Source organism: Scleropages formosus, chromosome 18 (genome assembly GCF_900964775.1).
Source record: "Scleropages formosus chromosome 18, fSclFor1.1, whole genome shotgun sequence".
Lineage (NCBI taxonomy): Eukaryota > Metazoa > Chordata > Actinopteri > Osteoglossiformes > Osteoglossidae > Scleropages > Scleropages formosus.
The window spans coordinates 21,497,668-21,516,586 of record NC_041823.1 but is presented as its reverse complement, the minus strand read 5'-3'; the positions used below and the strand labels follow the sequence as shown (position 1 = coordinate 21,516,586).

The 18,919-nt window shown below is 42.9% G+C and overlaps 1 protein-coding gene across 1 annotated transcript in view; it reads right to left on the bottom strand.

Annotated features, from left to right (window-relative positions):
* kcnn4 (potassium intermediate/small conductance calcium-activated channel, subfamily N, member 4) overlaps positions 1–18,630 on the bottom strand; it is a 35,230-nt gene extending 16,600 nt beyond the window's left edge. The window contains exons 1-5 of the mRNA XM_018732153.2: positions 18,000–18,630; positions 9,391–9,486; positions 6,519–7,000; positions 5,736–5,871; positions 796–906 (exon numbers count right to left, since the gene is read on the bottom strand). Coding sequence (XP_018587669.1) covers positions 796–906; positions 5,736–5,871; positions 6,519–7,000; positions 9,391–9,486; positions 18,000–18,287 — 1,113 coding nt within the window. The 5' untranslated portion in view covers positions 18,288–18,630. The remainder of the gene's footprint in view (positions 1–795; positions 907–5,735; positions 5,872–6,518; positions 7,001–9,390; positions 9,487–17,999) is intronic.
* Positions 18,631–18,919: the final 289 nt, after the last annotated feature.

Below are 18,919 nucleotides of genomic sequence, written 5' to 3'. Positions count from 1 at the left end.
GTTGCTCACACTCAGGCCCCTTTTCTATTTTCACAAATGGAAAATGTGATAGTATCTTCCGCAATGCACGTTTATTTTCAGTCCTCTCCTCCTTCCTCCAGATAAGCAAACAGATGGATCCTGTTCGAGAGTGCTATGAAGTGCCCCCCCCACCTCCTTTTTTACAGCAACATGCCAACAACACACACATACACACACACATACACACACACCCACAAACACACACGTCAACGCCTTTTGTTTCCTGTCTGAACTGACCTGAGCCTAGGCCAGACACAAGTCTTTTTCCTGACACGGACACTATTGTTTTCCCTTTTTGACGCCTTTTTGAGGATATATGGATACTGGTAAACGCCACTAGCAGACCCCCACCTATCCCTTTTCCCACACTGATTTGCCCTCTGGCATGCCCTATTTAAGGAAAAATAATATTTAAAAAAAACTCTCAACTATAGCATGGGTGCCATACGGAAAATATTACTGCTCTCAGCCAGGAAACCTCCTCCTTTCTTCCTCTTTGTTCTTCAAATGGTTGCCTTTCTGTGGAGCAAAGATACCGTGCTCACACTTGTAAGCTTTTCTTATTAATTTATTGGAAGCAGCAGGATTTTTTTTTTTAAATCTGGAATTAACAGGTCTTTGGAAATTTAGCTAAATGGGCACTAGTAGTTTTCAGAGTTAAATTTTAAATGTTTTTTTTTCCTATTCTTGGAGACAAAAGCAGTGTGTTTAGAACCAGGTACAATGCACGAGCACAAAATACATAAAATACCATTAATCTGTGTTTTGTCTCACCCGTTTGGAGATCTGGATGTCCATCATGAAATAATGCACATGCTTTTCTCCTTTGTTCAGCGCCAGCTTCTTCGTCATGACGGCCACCAGCATGGCAGTGCAAGCCACTCCCTGAAAGCCAACACACAGAACACACCGACATGACCTATGGCCCTCCAGACAGGACAGCAATACTACAGCACCTCTAATGTTGTGTGATTAATAAGCTATACTCTGAAGGTGACACTGTTGACAAAATAATTACCTGCTAATATTGTAGGTTTGAATCGGGCTCAGTCTGAGTTTACATGTTCCCCCTGTGTTTCTTCTGACTGCTCCAGTCTCCTCCAGTAATATTTTAGGGTGCATGCATTTTAGGGTGACTGTTGGCTTTAAATTGCACATAGTATGTGTGTGATTGCCCTTCCATGGCATTCTATACACAGCGTACTCTGCATTGCGGTTCCCGGATAAGCTCCACACCACTGTGACCCTGCATAGCACAAGTGGTTACAAATAATGGATGGATTCTGTTGTTATTTTATAATATTACAATATAATATTAATATTCACACACAATGTCTACAACCGCTCGTCCCAGGTTGTCAATGAAATTCTGTGTTTTACTTCTTCAAATTTTTTAAAAAGTCAGGCTTTCCTTTGCCGTTTTTTTACCACTTTCTTTAAAACTTTTTACTTTGGATCTCATTATTTTCACACATGATAAAGAGTCACAAGATCTCTGAAAGGGACATAACTAGAAGAAAACTGAGATATTCATGAAAATCCACATCCTTTGTGTGGGGGGTGCTCATGCGTCACAGAGAGCATTTCTTGTGAAATTTTTTATGCAAATTGAAGGAGGCAAACTACATTTGCTAATAAGTCCAAACTGTCATCAAAGTAAGGTTCATTACACAAATTAAGCCTTTTTCCAACCCACCCATCCATTCACTGACAATTACAACAAGCCCAATCCAGTGTCTCAGTGGTCTGAAGCCAAAAAGCATAGTCTGTGGGGCAAGGAACACCATGGATGACATATTGGGCAATAACATGCATACTCAATCACTCACACTTACACACACTGAGGACAATTGGTAGTTACCAGTTCATCTGGTACACATGTTTTTGGACAGTCGTAAAGTGGAGCACCTGAAGAAAACCCAAACACAGGGAAAACCAACTCCACACAGACTGAACCAGATTTAAATCCACAACTGAGCTTAGAGCACAGAAGCTGCAAACAAACAGAATTACATGCTGCACTACTTTGCCACTGTTTCATTTTCAATTAATATCAAATATATTAACATATTTTCTGTGTTTAATATATGTATATCTATAAGGCTGTACAAATAAATGAAATATATTTTGTGTTTTACATACATTATATTATTTTTAATGTTTTTAACAAATAAACTAAATTTAATCTTAGCTTCAAAATGATAAAGCACAAGAAAGTTTTTGCTGAGTTTAACATTCAGTTTATTTCATTCTTCAAATATGTTTTTTATCTTTGTTACTGATATATCCAATATTCACAAAACTTTCATTTACTGATTAAAATAATGATTTGATAAATGTTTTACCAAGAATGCCCTATAATGTTTTTTGGATTGTGTAGCAATACCAGTCCCATGTTAAGGAAGTGAAAAAATGATGCTGCTGCTTTCCACATCAACGGAGTTATTTATAGTCACCGAAATATTTATTTGAGGTCGATACAGTAGGGGACATTCTGATGCATTGCTCATGATGACTTGCATAAGACAATGGACATGCATATTTGTGCACAAATTAGTTCCTATATCCATGGTATTAATTCACTACAACAGCTTTAAAATGAAGTCATACTGCTTATTATATACATTGTTTTAATACATGACACAAATGCAGTGAGTACTGCATGAGTTCATTACAAGAACAGTAAATGGTTTCTGTGTCCCTTGGAAACAACATGATTTCCATTTAAAAACAGTGAAAGTTTTACACTTTTAAGAAATGCAGGTACCGATTTAAACTAATGACTTTTTGCTATTTTTTTCAACTGTCCTTTGCTCATGTGCTCATCATGAAAAATTGCTTTAATTTGCCCCTATTGAGGCCAGAACAAAGGGTGGTTCCACACTGCATTTTGTAAAAATGTAGGTACCATGAGAAAAAATCTAAAAAGATGTTTACCTGTAGTCCTTTTCGCTTGCATTAGTGAAAGAAATGAGAAACAACAATATCTGTAATTTTTGCACACTGGAAGTCACACAGCTCCTTGCAGAAGTGAAAACACAAGAAAAGTCTCGTTCCACTTCTTGAAGCACCTAGTGTCATCTAATGGCAAGCACTAAAATTCAGGGCCCCTGTGTCTCATGCACATGCAAGAACATTATGCTATTTAAAGGAAACCATTGGTTCCATTGGTTTGTCAGAGGAGAGCATCTTATATTTGCAATATTCGAAACTAAAAGAAAATGTTAAAATGTATTAATGAAACTAAACTTGAAAGTCTGTGGCTATACGAGGGTTCATTGAAGAACAGGAAATTTTTGTAAGTCATGGGCACTCGTTGGCAAACTCTCATTTTGAGGTGGTGCCAATTGCTATAAACCACCTAAAAATGGAAATTGTGGAAAGTTTTCCCTAAAAAAACGGGAAAGCTTATAAAAACAGAAGGAAAGAAAGAGGAGTGAAGGCGTATTTTCCACTGTGACAGGGAGGTGTCTCTGTCTGGCTCTCACCCCCCTTGTAATCTTGTGACTCATTTGGGCTTATCTGCTCCAATCGGAACCGGATGAAGCAGAGGTGAGGCTGGGAGCCCAGTCGGGATACAGCCAGCTTAAACACACGCACCTCGACCACAGCCCTCACCTCCAAAACCTCTTGTGCCTCTTGATCTGCAACAACCTTGAATCGTTTATTTCTAATGCAAATTCCCCCCAACTCCTGCACAATCTCTCCAACCTGCAAAGTACCAATGACCTGTCGGATCAGGACCTAGAGCCCCACTAAGATCACTCCCTTTTCTGCCCTTCCTTCTTCTGGAAGACTGGACACAAAGCAGGTTGAGTTTACAGGAAAAGGATTATTAAAATAAAGTACTTTAACTAGGTATACATCAGAGATAACATGCTCAGTTTTCTACTTTGGGCAGCACAGTGGTGCGGTGGGTACCGTGGTGCCTCACAGCAGCAGAGCTGTGCAAGTGAGCCTAGATTTGATCGATGCTCGGTCTGTGTTGCATTTGCATGTTCTCCCCGTGCTCTTTTGAGCTTCCAGCTATTGTGATTTGCTCCAAAAGTCCTAAGATCCACGTTTCAGGTGGACTTGTGGCTCAGACTGTGTGAATGCATGTGGTGAGTGAATATGCAATGGGCTGGTGTACCCTGCTTAGCCTAGTTCCTTTGTTTCCAGAATAGGCTTCAGAAGGTCATAACTCAGAATTAGAACAAACAGTTATGAAGCTGGTTTTCCATTTTTTAGAGGGTGTCAGCTGAAGTGAATGCCTATTACAGTTATATTTCAAGGATATGTTCCATAAATAAATGGAACATCAGCTGTCCTTCAATTTGACTACAGCTCAAGTGTGACACTCTGGCAGTCAAATACAATGCCACTTGAGCTACTGGGTGGCATGGTGGCACAGTGAGTAGTGCTGCTGTCTCAAAGGACCTGGGTGGTGTGAGAGGATATGAGTTCAATCCCCACTCAGTCTGTGTGGAGTTTGCATGTTCTCCCTGTGTCTGTGTGGGTTTCCTCCCACAGTTCAAAGATGTGTTGTTCAGGTAGACTTGTGACTAAGTCACCTAGAGTGTGTGTTTCACTGATCTATGATGAGTAAATTACCGTAAGTAGTGTGTATATAGCTGTGTAAGTCACCTTGGGTAACTAAGGTGTGAACTGATAACACTATATAGTGTTCACTGAAAGTTGCTTTAGAGAAAAGTGTCTGCTTAATGAAGTAGAATAAACTTGATTGATCTGGAGCTGCCTGGAATTAAATCTATATTGGAAATTCTGATCCTATTTGTCATCATCATACACATCTAACCACTTTAGTTGCTGCCAGAATATAACATACAACTTGAATCAACCTCAGTGCGCATGCATTTGACCAGCATGTATGTGCACATCAGAGATACTGCAGATAAGGTTTTTGCTCATTATTAGTGTTGAGTTGAACTCCCTTATCAAAGCAGATTATCCCATCAGCAATTGTTGCACTATTCAACGTTCTCTAAAAAGCAAAGCTCATATTTGTCCATCTAGTTTCACATTAGATACACTCAGATACATAACATTAAATTCTTTCCAATCAATTTTCCCATGGTACAACAAGACACTTGGGCTACATCAGGCCATCTTCCACTTCCTCAAAATACATGTGCTAGCTATTAACTAAAAGATTCAATCTGTAAGCGCATTAGGAGAACAAAGCCACTGTGCTTTTATGAGACTAAATGTTGACTCTTTTCTAATCTGTTTGCAAAATATTTTAGTATCAAATACTGCCACATGACAGTATATTTCATGTAGCAGATCATCTGCAAAGGCAAAAATTTACTGAAGTAATTTAATATATAGCCAACTAATTACTTGTCTTATGCCTTTGTTCAGCACTCTGTGTCACAGTGTGAGAAGAGCATCTATAAAAATAAACTGAATTCAATTCAACCAGCTACATTACTTCCGACTTTTTAAAAAGAAATTTTAATAAAAATGACCTATTAAAGTTTGTATGTACAACTATATATCTTTAGTATTGTGTTAAGATTCCAGAGATGCTAAATGATAGTTATTTTACTGTAAAGGATCTGTTGATGATCAGGATTAAGACACCTGGCACATTTTTGACATGTAGATCGTGAAACTGAAACTGAGATCAGATAGAGTCCAGCGAAAAACACTAGAGATTGACTTGTATCATACTGGTTTTCCCTTTAGTTCCCCGAATCAGACTAATTTACCATAACTCCAGTAAATAGACACACGACCTTCCCGCAGCCGGTTTGAGGGGCCACATCTCCGTAGCCCACGGTGAGGAAAGTTATAGCGATAAGCCAAAGAGCAGTGTCCATGCGGCCCGTGGAAACCTGGGTTTGCCTGTGGAGAAGAGACATGGAGGGACAACTGAGAGGCATCCTTTTGCAGTGTTTCCAGTGTTCAGCTCTGAAATACGTCTTCCCAATCCGCACCTTCTAAATTAAAATGCAGCCTTTCTCATTAAACTGGCCAGAAAAAATGCATTCTAACTCCATTCTGACACTCTTCTTCAAGGACGTGAAACATCAGTATGTGGCCATCCACTGATTCGAACGTTTAGAATCTGATCTGTATGTAATTGTATGCATATAAATGTCATTTTCTCAACAGTCACATTGTGCATGTAACTTTGGTTACTTACTGATTATGAGCACTTTTCACATAGCATAGCAGGTTGACTTGTTTGTATCTTGTGTATCCTCATTTCCAATAAAAGGATGACAACTTACACCAATTAAACCAACATCACTACAGAATCGAATTTGGATATGCAAAGATGTGTACAACACAACTTCAGGCCCTTTGTGCACAAAATGAACAGTAGGACTCCAAATTTAAATCTAAACAAAGTGCATTCACTTGGACTACAGTAAACAGACTTGACTTACAGACTTAGTCTGAAAGGGTGAGTAAATAGAATTTTTTTTTGTGTTGATAAGCAACATTCTACACGGCATTAAAAAGTGAATTCGAAAATGTGGCTTTACCTCTCACACAGTGTGAGTAGCCATGATGCTGTCAACCAGAAGAAGAGGATGAAAAAGAGCAGGGTGCGGCCAGGATATTTGTTCATCAGCACTTTAAGCACAAAGCGGAAAGTGAAGTTGATGTTGTTGAGTGAACCAATGCTCCTATAGGATGCACTCAGGAGCACCTTGCTGTGCAGAAGGATTGCTCTGTGCACCAGGTATAGGCGCAAGAACATCAAAGAGGACAGCAGCACCTCAGAGTCCAGGAGAGCATCTTTGTATCTGGCAGAGGAGCACAGGGGGGATGAGATGTTTCTCCTAATCTCTTGGCTGTTTCTGATGTCTTCATTTTTGGCTACGTCGGAGGTGTCCATTTCTGACCACCAGTAGGCGTCTATAGGGTGGATGGCACAGACCACAAGCTCCAAGGAAATCACCAGCACTCGCTGTCTGGTCATGGCAATTCGCCAATCAACCTGGTTGTTGTCAATCATGAAGAGCTGAGGGAAGTAAGGAAGGCAGGTGGCGAGTCAGGTTCATGATTACAATGAGGCGGTGTTTACACTGAAATATATTCAATTTAGACAGTTCAATATCTAAATTTGGTTAAATACAACACTAGCCAGATGTGATATGTTTCACTAAAAACACAGCATACCACCAGAGATTGTACTGCCAACATAAATAACATTATGATTGATACCTGACTTTGTTTCAAACAGGTGTTCTATTTGTGCTTATGGACATAATACACCCATCATTTTGAAAACAGCATTAAAAACTTCAGAGGTCAGAAAAGAAGAAAAACTAAACTGTCTTCAAAAACAAAGCAGCTCAAATATGGGTGGTACAGTAAGTAGTGCTGCTGTCTCACAGCGCCGAGGTAGCGTGAGAGGGCATGGGTTTGATCCCCGCTCAGTCTGTGTAGAGTTTGCATGTTCTCCCTGTGTCTGTGTGGGTTTTCTCTGGGTGCTCTGGTTTCCTCCCACAGTCCAAAGCCATGCTGTTCAGATTCACCCAGAGCGTGTAAATGACAGAGAGAGTGTGTGTTCCATTGATGTATGGATGAGTGACCCATTATAAGTAGTGTATCTAGCAGTGTAAGTGACTTTGGTGAATAAGGTGTATGGGCTCATAACACTACATAGAGTTCACTGGACGTAGCTTTGGAGAAAAGTGTCTCCTAAATAAATACATGTAAATATACAATGTGACAAAAAAATGTTTCTGAGTAAAATGTCAGCTTTCACTTGTTTCAATTTAACGTAAATGAAGAGAACACTTAATGTAAGTGTGAATTTTGAATTTTGGCATACCAGAAAATAAATTTGAGAGGAGGAACTCAAAAACATAATGAAATGATAATATACGAAAAGCACGTTGTACTGACAAAAGCAACATCTCATAACATTGTGGTCTCAGTAAATGTTGTAATTTGATTTTAGTTTTACTTTTGAAACTGAAATTTGAAACTTGCTGGTAAAAGTTTGCAGTAAACCGTATTGCATAAGTACTGAATGATTACCTTGATCTGATTCATAATTGCCATCGAGACCTTTCATGAATTCTTTCAAGAAAAACATGTTGCTGTAAAAAAAGGGGGCTTACAGCACTATTCTGAACTCAGGTCGGTCCAGTCTGGCAGTAAGGCCAGCATGCAAGCACGCTATGTGAGTACCCTGGGAATCCAGTGTGGTGACGGTGTGATCAGGACAAGGAGGGGCAGAGCAGATGGCACATTGGCAGCCTCAGCTCCTGAGAACATGTGTTTTGACACTCAAGACCGCATGGGGTGCTGGCCAAATACTTTGCCTCTCAAGCTCCCACTCAGACTCATAGGTCAGTGAACACTCTCTTCAGTGAACAGCCCAAGACAGAGAGCACCCTTTTGAACAACTTGCTCCTTTCCTTTCCTCCTTATATGGTACAGCATTAAAATGGCTAAATTCACTTTACACTACTTCTTATATAGAACTTTACTTCATATATTGTATTCCTGTAAAATTACTGAATTTAACTGTATGGCTGTGAGGCATCTGTAGTAAGAAGGTGCCCAGCAAAAACCTGTAGGCATCTCTCCGGGAAAAACTGCGCCAAGCCCGCCTGTGCATCCAAATGATAACCTTTCATACGAAACTCGGTGCACGTATCTCTCTTGGGCACTCGTGCAGATGATCAATGCTTAGTCCACACCCAGCTACCCAGAAGGCCTTTCAAAAAGCCTTCCTTCTCTCTCCAGCGCTAGGCTTGCAGTGCTTCTGAACACTTCATCTTGAAGTTGAATTTTGCTTTCAGAATGTGAGTATTCCTTCACTGCACCATGCACGTCCTATGGAGCGTTCTGACAACTGGAACAGCAAGTTTCCTTCACAGCCTGTTATTTGAGCTGCCCTTATTGAACTAAGCAAGAAGGGTATCTCTCATTCGGAAAATGTGTGCCTTGCATATTATGTTTCAGCATCAGCACTGAGGCACTGGTTGCCACTGTAGGCCCAACTAATTACATAGCAAGAACCAAAATAAGGAGCCCGTTTCTGTGAGCTGAGTACCTCCCTCTCTTATCAGCTGCAGAGTGTATATGTAAACCCGTGACTGGGTGCAGGATATGTAATACTTGTAATCAAATTCTAAGCACTTTTGCAGATGCAGCATGTGGACAGGCTTGCGTGACCTCATATGGCATTATTGAGGTTCTTGTACCAGCTCTTTCCAGTCACTGCTGTCTGTCCTAACACAGAACTGACTGGAAGACACACTGACCTAGTGATACACACTATTTTTTCTGACACTCGTTTTAGACGGCAACAGTATAACATAAGGTGGGCTTTAGCGCACGGCTGCAAAATCACAGGCAAAAAGTCAGAGTGACACAGGAACTACACAGACTCACCCGGATGTCCTTAATATGGAAGGCTACAATGAGGATGAGCAAACAGCCAGTAGATAGGCTGATCAACCCATTAATGATGAAGGCATAACTGGAACTCTGTAGAGAAGACAGAACAAAAGAGGAACATTCAAGAGTTTTGGCTCAGTTGTGCATTTTCTTCTACCTACACAGTGGTTGTATATTTGGAAAATTTACACGCACACACACACTTGTCCAGACGAGCCGGAGCCTAATCCGCCAACACAGGGCGCAAGGCTGAAGAGGGAGAGGACACACCCCAGACAGAATGCCAGATTGCCACAAGACACCCCAAGTAGGACTCAAACCCCAGACCCACCACAGAGCAGGCCCCAGCCAAACTTGCTGTGCCACTGCGCCCCTTTTTTTGGAAAATTCATTGGTTTTCAAATGACCTCTGTTCACACACACACACACACACACACACACACACACACACACACACACACACACACGAGACTTCAGCTGGACTAACAGGGACAAAAAGTTCAACTGGGGCACTAAGGTACAAAAACTGTTAAAAAGCCTGAGGTGCTGAAGGTGAACTTTCTTGAACCCCACTATTTTTTTCTTTTTCAGAGTGATATAGCATTGTCTAGATTGGAAAATAATAATTTTGCATATATGTATAGCACGTCTTTACGTATGTCATTATATAGACATATAGGTATGTATGGGGGTGCGGTGGCACAGTGGGTGGGACCGGGTCCTGCTCTCTGGCGGGTCTGGGGTTCGAGTCCTACTTGGGGTGCCTTGCGCCGGACTGACGTCCCATCCTGGGTGTGTCCCCTCCCCCTCTGGCCTTACGCCCTGTGTTACCGGGTAGGCTCTGGTTCCTCGTGACCCCATATGGGACAAGCGGTTCCGAAAGTGTGTGTGTGTGTGTGCGTGTGTGTGTGTGGTGGCATGGTGGTGCAACAGGTTTGGTAGGGTCCTGCTCTCTGGTGGGTCTGGGGTTTGAGTCCTGCCCTGGGTGTGACCCCTCCCCCTCCAGGACCATGCCCTGTGCTGCTGGGTTATGCTCTAGCTTGCTGTGACCCCATTCAGGACAAGCAGCTTCAGCCAGTGTGTGTGTGTGTGTGTGTGTGTGTGTGTGTGTATAAACAGAGATGGACAAATATCAGTTTCCTTTCATAAAGACTTTCACAGAACATTACAAATGGGAAAATAAATACACTTTCTATATATTTGTTGATTACTGAAATACATAAGAAAATGGACTTGTTACTGGATTTACATGTAAACAGCATTTTTCCAATCAATTACACACACACAGAGTCTGAAACTGCTTGCCCCGAGTGGGGTCGCGGCAAACCAGAGCCTAACCCGGCAACACAGGGCACAAGGCTGGAGGGGAGGGAGCACACCCCAGATAGGATGCCATTCCAATGCAAGACACCTCAAGCGGGACTTGAACCCCAGACCTGCCAGAAAGCAGGACCCGCTCAAACACACTGCCCCACCACACCCCCCCAATCAATTACATTAAGGTTAAAACAAAATATAGAGTAAGCTACATCACACATCTAAAGCAATTATTTTACACATACACACATTGTCTGAACCGCTTGTCCCATTCGGGGTTAGGGGGAGCTGGAGCCTAACCCGGCAACACAGGGCATAAGGCTGGAGAGGGAGGGGACACACCCAGGACAGTATGCCAGTCTGTTGCAAGGCACCCCAAGCAGGACTCGAACACCAGACCCACTGGAGAGCAGCACCCAGTTGAACCCACTGTGCCGCCGCACCCCCTGCAATTATTTTACTCAGAGTATATTATTTTATTACACATTAACACATATCAAACATGCAATTCAGCTGTCTGTGAGTAAACTATTCCTTACGGAAGTTAATAGAATAAGTAAACTGACGAGAAAGAAAAATAACAAAATAAGAAAGAAAAAAATTTGCATGTGTATGGACAAGACTAGGCTGGCACTGTGGTGTAGCGTGTAGTGCTGCCACTTCACGGTACCTCAGTGGTCCAAGAGAATGTAGATTTCACCCATGCCGAGTCTGTGTGGAGTCTGTCTGTTCTCCCTAGGTCTGCGTGGTTTTCTTTCAAGTGATCCAGTTTCCTCCCACAGTCAAAGACATGCAATTTACATGAAGTGGTGATGCTAAAATTGTGTGAATGGGGGAGTGATACCCAGTGATGGACTGATGTTCCATCCAGGATGTAACCCCCCCTCAGCTTTGTGCCCAGTGCTTCTGAGATTGACTCTCGTTCACCGGAACCCTGCTCAAGTGGTTACTGAAATCGGATGGATAGATAGACAAGACTATGCTGCAACATGTATGAATGTAATCGCTTAGTATACACACACACACTTTCAGAACCGCTTGTCCCATACGGGGTCACGGGGAACCGGAGCCTACCCGGCAGCACAGGGCGCAAGGCCGGAGGGGGAGGGGACACACCCAGGACGGGACGCCAGTCCATCACAAGGCACCCCAAGCAGGACTCAAACCCCAGACCCACCAGACAGCAGGACTGCGGTCCAACCCACTGCGCCACCGCACCCCCTGTAATCGCTTAGTATTTTCAGTTAACAGATCCAGTGCTGCCGTGCCAACATCACTGCTTCTAGTAATGAAAGCAACTTAAAGCACAGCTTTGGATGACACGCACTGAAACTCTAAACAAGAAAAGACTTTCCTGTAATGTTTCACTAATTAACTTTTATAATGTATAATTCAAACAATGATTTACTATTTACATGGCTTTCTTACAGGCTAAAATGAGAAACGTACCTGGGAAAAGTAACTGGAAATGATAAACTTTCACTCTCCGCACTTAACTGCGAATGGCTGAAAGGTTGTATGTGCAAAAATGTTTGTGATTTTTCTACGCAGATGTCCTGACATTCATTTGCAAACTAAAGAGCGGTACAGTTTCATTAGCAAGGTAATGTCTTTTCAAGCTTGGACTTCACAGTTTAAAGAAACAATCAAAAAACTTTATACAACTTAAATTTTATCACAGAGAAGCTCTGCTGCTGCTGCGTAATGTGACATACGTACCCTGGGAATGTATAATGTTTTCCACAATCTCACAGTTAGTACCTGAATCATGGCTATTTTTATCCAAAAGCAATTAACCTCTACATTAGAACAATGTTACATTAAAACTATAGCACACAGGGTGCACAACACATTGCTTGTACTCAGAGTATGGCTTGTAATAGTTTCCTTAAGGAAAAAGTGTGACTCTGACAACTTTGAATCTGGCCTTAATTTGTGACACCTATGCAAAAAAAGTGTTTAGAGAGGCAAACACTGATTGAAAATTAAATACCCGTGTCTAAGAGCAAGAAATAAAAATTAGTTCTTAATCTGTCACTATTTTAATGAGACTTGTTTGCGCTTTATTGGGGTGTTTTTTTCTGCTGTTCAAGCCTTAGGATTTGGTCAGTTAGATGGAAAGACATGTTTCATCAGCTGGCCTGTTCCATAAGTTGGCTGACACAATGGACAACCCCAAGGACCGAGACATAATATCTATTATTTTTGCACAGTAACACTGTAACCCTTGTGATAAGGAATGTAATATAATAATGATATGACAACCAAAATAGGGGAATACTCTTTGTTTTCATAGTTTCAGCGTGCAGAAATCTATCAGTTTACTACAGAAACACATCCTGTTCGCACGCTGTCATTTCTGACACACTGTAACTCAGGAAAAACAACCCAGATTAGGAAATAATAAATGAATCATTCTCACCCTGATCTTGATACAGACCTGTCCATATAGCCATTTCGGGTGGAGCAGAGTCTCGCACCATTACGCTACAGTGCTTTCAAGCCATTAGAGGTCAACATGCAAATGCCGTATTCAAAACAAACAGTAATTATTCACCAAATGGTGTGGAAAGATAGAATATGACCTTGGGCATTCCACGTAGGAGGAGTAATAAAACGTGGAAAAAATGCCATAAAAAGCCCATTTCCTTCACTACTTGCCATTTAAAGAATGGGTTTTCCAAGAGATTGTTATGCTCAAATACACTGGCATGTCAAGGCAAAATACACCAGGCAACAATTTATTAGCATTTAAATTCATTTTCCAATTTTAAAATAAGTAATAGTAAAAATGTTAATTGTCACAAAACTTAAGCTTTTGCAAAAATGCAAATATCAATTAACAAAACTGAATAATGTGATATGTAATACTTCAAGCAACCTTTTTATGAGCTATATATAACTTTTGCACCATGTAAGGTGAATGTAATTTATTATTTTGCTCATTTGATAAAGTTCTCAGAAATATATTATTTAGAATGCCCAGGACTCTCATGTTATCACACAAGTGCCCTCTCGCTCCAACTTAAGAACTCTGTTAAGAATACAAACACCAATCCAAAGGGTTGATTAACTTTAAAAAAAAAAAAGAAAAAAAAAAAAAACTGAAAATTTCAACCATGCACAGCTGGTGGAACTTGCACATTGTTTACCAACGCACTTTGCTTATCACACCTAGTGAGGCTGCACACACATGCACACATTTTCTGAAACTACTTGTCCCATGCAGGGGTCATAGGGAGCCGGAGCTTAACCCAGCAACACAGGGCGTAAGGCTGGAGGGGGAGGGGGAGGGGACATGCCTAGGACAGGACACCAGTCCATCACAAAGCACGCCAAGTGGGACTCAAACCCAAGACCCACCGGAGAGCAGGACCCAGTCAAACCCACTGTGCCACCACACCCCCCTTGAGGCTGCACACCAGTTTACAATTTTGGCACAGCATGTAACATGGGCATACTGTTAGGCACAATGGCACAGCAAGTGGCGCTGCTGTGTCACGGTGCCTGGGTGGGGTGAGGAGATATGGGTTTGATCCCTGCTCCGTCTGTGCGGAGTTTGCATGTTCCCTCTGTGTCTGTGTGGGGTTCCTCCCACAATCCAAAGACATTCTGTTCAGGTTTCCCAACAGTGTGTGAGTGACAGAGAGAGTGTGTGTGTTCCGCTGATGTATGGATGAGTGACCCATTGTAAGTAGTGTATCTACCGGTGTAAGTCACCTTGGTGAATAAAGTGTTAGGGCTGATAACACTATGTAGAGTTCATTGGAAGTTGCTCTGGAGAAGTGTTTGCTAAGTAAGTAGGTGTAATGTAATGTTAGATAACCTGCATGACATACAGTAGATGTATCACAGCTTTCGAATGATGGCTTATACTAGGGATACACTTTAATTACTACAAACCTAAAATCCTTACCTTGGATCATAATAATTAAAGTGTCCTGGTAATAACAGTTTAAACAGCAAGACGTCTGTACTCCTGGTACACAACTCTCTTTTATACAGCTAAAAAATGTGACACACTCTGACTATGATTTCGTGTATGCAATGAAACAGACAAACTCCTAAGGCAGAAGAAGACACAAAACTAGTTAGGAGATGAATGAATGCCTTTGCTTCAGATTCTTAATTAGGTTCTTGGAATTCAGCTGATATGTCCTAAACCAAAGTCATGGGCATCAAGTAAAAATAAAACAAAAGTAATGGTAAAAGTGGAAAATCTGAAATAGAAAACCTCTTTGCCAAAGAACAATTACCAATTAGGAGGTGGCACGTGAACTGGGAAGTTTTCCTCAGTGTGCCAGTTATTGGGTGAGTGAGCTGATCCCTGGGGTTCAGTTGGCATAAAATTATGAGCCATGAAGAAGCTGGTTATTGCGATACTAGTCAGGTGGAGACAAAGTCATCCATCTTAAAGCAGCGTATGCACCAGAAAACGGTTAACTACTTCTTCACAATTGAAAACATGCTTCTTCTTCTCTAAATAAATACTAGTTCCTTTTCCCCTGAAGCTACATTTAGCTGTACAAATTTATATCCTTGCACAAAAATGACCTTGAGTTCTGCACTGAACTTAATTGATGAGTCAGTCGGTCAAAGTAAGACAGCTCTAGGAGCTAAAAAATTTCCTGAAATATCACTGTAATTATAACCATCATAATTTTAATACTGGGGGGTGTGGTGGCGCAGTGGGTTGGACCACGGTCCTGCTCTCCAGTGGGTCTGGGGTTTGAATCCCGCTTGGGGTGCCTTGCGATGGACTGGCGTCCTGTTCTGGGTGTGTCCCCTCCCCCTCTGGCCTTACGCCCTGTGTTGCCGGGTTAGGCTCTGGTTCCCTGCAACCCCATATGGGATGAGCGGTTCAGGCAGTGTGTATGTGTATGTGTGTGAGTGAGAGAGAGAGAGAGAGTGAGAGAGAGAGAGAGAGAGAGAGAGATTGAGAGAGATTTTAATACTGTTGCGTGTGCTGCCCCATGTTCTGCCTTGAACAGCATCAAGCTAATGTGGAGAAACCATGCAGTATAATCATGCACAAACACACACCCATGGAAGGTATTTCAGTTTCGTATGAATACCAGTTTCTTCCTGAAAAAATCCTATGTAAGCCGTTTGAAAAGGTAAATGGTAACATGAGAGCTCTCAGAGAGACACTTTTACCTGATGCTTTTCTCCAAAGCAGTTTACAGTTATTTACCCATTTATATAGCAGGACAATTTTACTGGAGCTATTCAGGTTAAGGGGAACACAGTACATTTACCTTTAATCACTTAGCAGATGCTTTTCTCCAAAGCAACTTACAATGGATACTATGTAGTGTTACCAGCCAACACACCTTATTCACCAAGGTGACTTATACTGCTACACACACACACACACACACACACACATTTTCAGAACCGCTTGCCCCATACGGGGTCGCGGAGAACCAGAGCCTAACCCGGCAACACAGGGCGTAAGGCTGGAGGGGGAGGGGACACACCCAGGACGGGACACCAGTCCGCCGCAAGGCACCCCCAGCAGGACTCAAACCACAGACCCACCAGAGAGCAGGACCCGGTCCAACCCACTGCACCACCACACCCCCTACTGCTAGACACACTACTTACAATGTGTCACCCATTCATACATCAGTGAAACACAGCCTCTCTGTGTCAATCACACACTACAGGGAAACCAGAACAGCATGTCTTCAGACTGTGGGAGGAAACCAGAACACCCAGAGGAAACCCACACAGACACAGGAAGAACATGCCAACTCCACACAGACTGAGTGGAGATCAAACCCATGTTCTCTCCCACCACGCAGGCACTGTGAGACAGCAGTGCTACTCACTGTGCTGCTGTGCCACTGTGCCACCATGCCACCCCCAGTAGGACAGCATGTTTGGCCAGGGTTTGCTCTCTGGTTGGTCTGGGGTTCAAGTCCTGTTTGGGGTGCCTTGCGACAGCCTGGCATCCCCTCCTGCGTGTGTCCCCTCCCCCTCAGCCTTGCACCCTGTGCTGCCAAGGTAGGCTCCGGTTTTCCACGACCCCACTTGGGACAAGTGGCTTTAGACAATGTGTGTGCATGTATTCAGCTGGATGGGAGAATCGAACCTGTGACCTTTGGGTCGAAAGGCAGCAGCTCCAACTACTACCCTACCAGCTGACACATATGCTTTAAAAAGCCTGCCTCTCTCCTCATGATTCTGTATGGCTCCATCTGGTCATTCAAAAGTACTTTCATGTTAATGTGAAACCTTCACATTCACCATTGCATTTGGACCAGTAATACATATGGGTGGTATGGTGGCACAGCAAGTAGTGTTGCTGTCCCCCAGCACCTGGGTGGTGCTAGGGCACGTGGATTTTATCCTCGCTCAGTTGGTGTGGAGTTTGCATGTTCTCCCCATGTCTGTGTGGATTTCTTCCCACAGTCTAAAGACCTGCTGTTCAGGTTCCCCCATAATATATGAGTAACACAGTGAGAGTGTGTTCCACTGATGTATGGATGAGTGACCCATTGTAAGTAGTGTATCTAGCAGTGGAAGTCACCTTGGTGAAGAAGGTGTGTGGGCTGGTAACACTACATCATAGTATCCATTGGAAGTCACTTTGGAGAAAGGTGTCTGCTAAATAAATGTGAATATGCTGAGTTGAACAAAATTAGTGCTGAACCATCTGCAGGAATGTCTAACTCTCAGAAGATAAGTTTAACTTCATTTATTTCTTGTTGTCTTTTATCTTTCTTTCCATGTAACCTATTTACCCTACAATGCAAAAAGTTAAATGTGTTTTCTGTACTCGGATCTGTTTTACTAACAGTTTTAAAAATAGTAGTTTTTAATAGTAGTTTAATAATGTTATAATTTTATTTTTCTATATGCTTATATTTCATTTAGACATATATATATCTGTTGTTAATAACGTCTTGTGAAATAGATATTAAAATACACGTACTCGTCACCACCTCCAACGCCGATATACGCCGGAGCGTCGTACGCAAATCGTGCAAGAAGCAGCAGGTGGAAACGGGAGAAGCACCGCTGGCATCGTGTTTACAGGAAAGCAAAGGGGTAACGTTCATCAGCAGTGTAACAAACAAAGCCACAGTGAACGCTGTTGCCTCCAATAACAGTGTGATCTGGGCTTAGCCTTTGGTAACTCAACTGTCACATTTTGCCCGGTACACAGGACCTACGATAGGTAGGTCATCTCTTCAATTTGACTCGAACTGCTCAGGCTCAAAGCTGAAGGGCTCTACTTGGAACAGCAGTGGTATCAGTATGAGAGGCTCTTTACCTACCGGTGGATACAGCACGGGGCACAGTTCGGCGTGTACTACCATGAGAAGAATCCCCACCATCGCGGTGCCCAGTGCCCACGCACATAAGCGCTTTTTGTCCTCCAGCAGAAACTTTCTGTCTCGAAGTCTGTAAAGATTGTCCCCTTCATTTGGAGTAATTCGCTTCCCCGGGTGAGACAGAGGTACTGTAATCTCCGTCATGTCCCCTCCGTTACGATCATTAAGCCCATCGCACTTTCTGCTGTCGGGTTTACAGTGGGCGCGCAGGTTGCTGCTACTCATCTCCATAACGCGAACGCGCAGCCGTTCCAAGCCCCGTCCGTCAGCGCCTTCCTCGCCGTCGTCGTCTTCTGCTGCAGCTGCTGCGTCCTCTCCTTGTCCTCATTCCCCTCCGCTTGAACTCTCCCTCTGGCTGCGGTCAGGCACAGCACGGCGGGCGAGCTCTACCACACCTTTTCCCCCTCGCCGCAGCGCAGGTCATGGAAGCGGGCGCACTGGAGAACGGCTGCTCGTTCCCGCGAACATCCCGAGCGAGCGCGTGTCCGCGCGCGCGCAAGTGTAGCTCGGAGCGCTTTCCGCTGCTCCTATTTGCATACTGGGGTTGCGTCTGGAGGGCGCGCCTTTCCGCGCGGTCCGCTCCCTGCGCTGCGCTGAAAGCCGCAAAGTGAGACTGAGTTATCTGACGTTTGCATAACGTGGCAGGAAGCCGTTTCTCTCTTTGGATGCGATATGTTATCAGCGTACTGCGCGTGTAGCGTGATGCCTTTTGATAGTGTCAATTCTTACTGACCTGCACCTCCAAATTATCTTTCACTTTTACGCATTAATAAATTAACAGTATTTAATTTGTTAAGGTTTCTCGGACATCCTTATTCTCTTAGTAATTTTTTTCTACTGGAACATATGCGATTGGCTTAGAC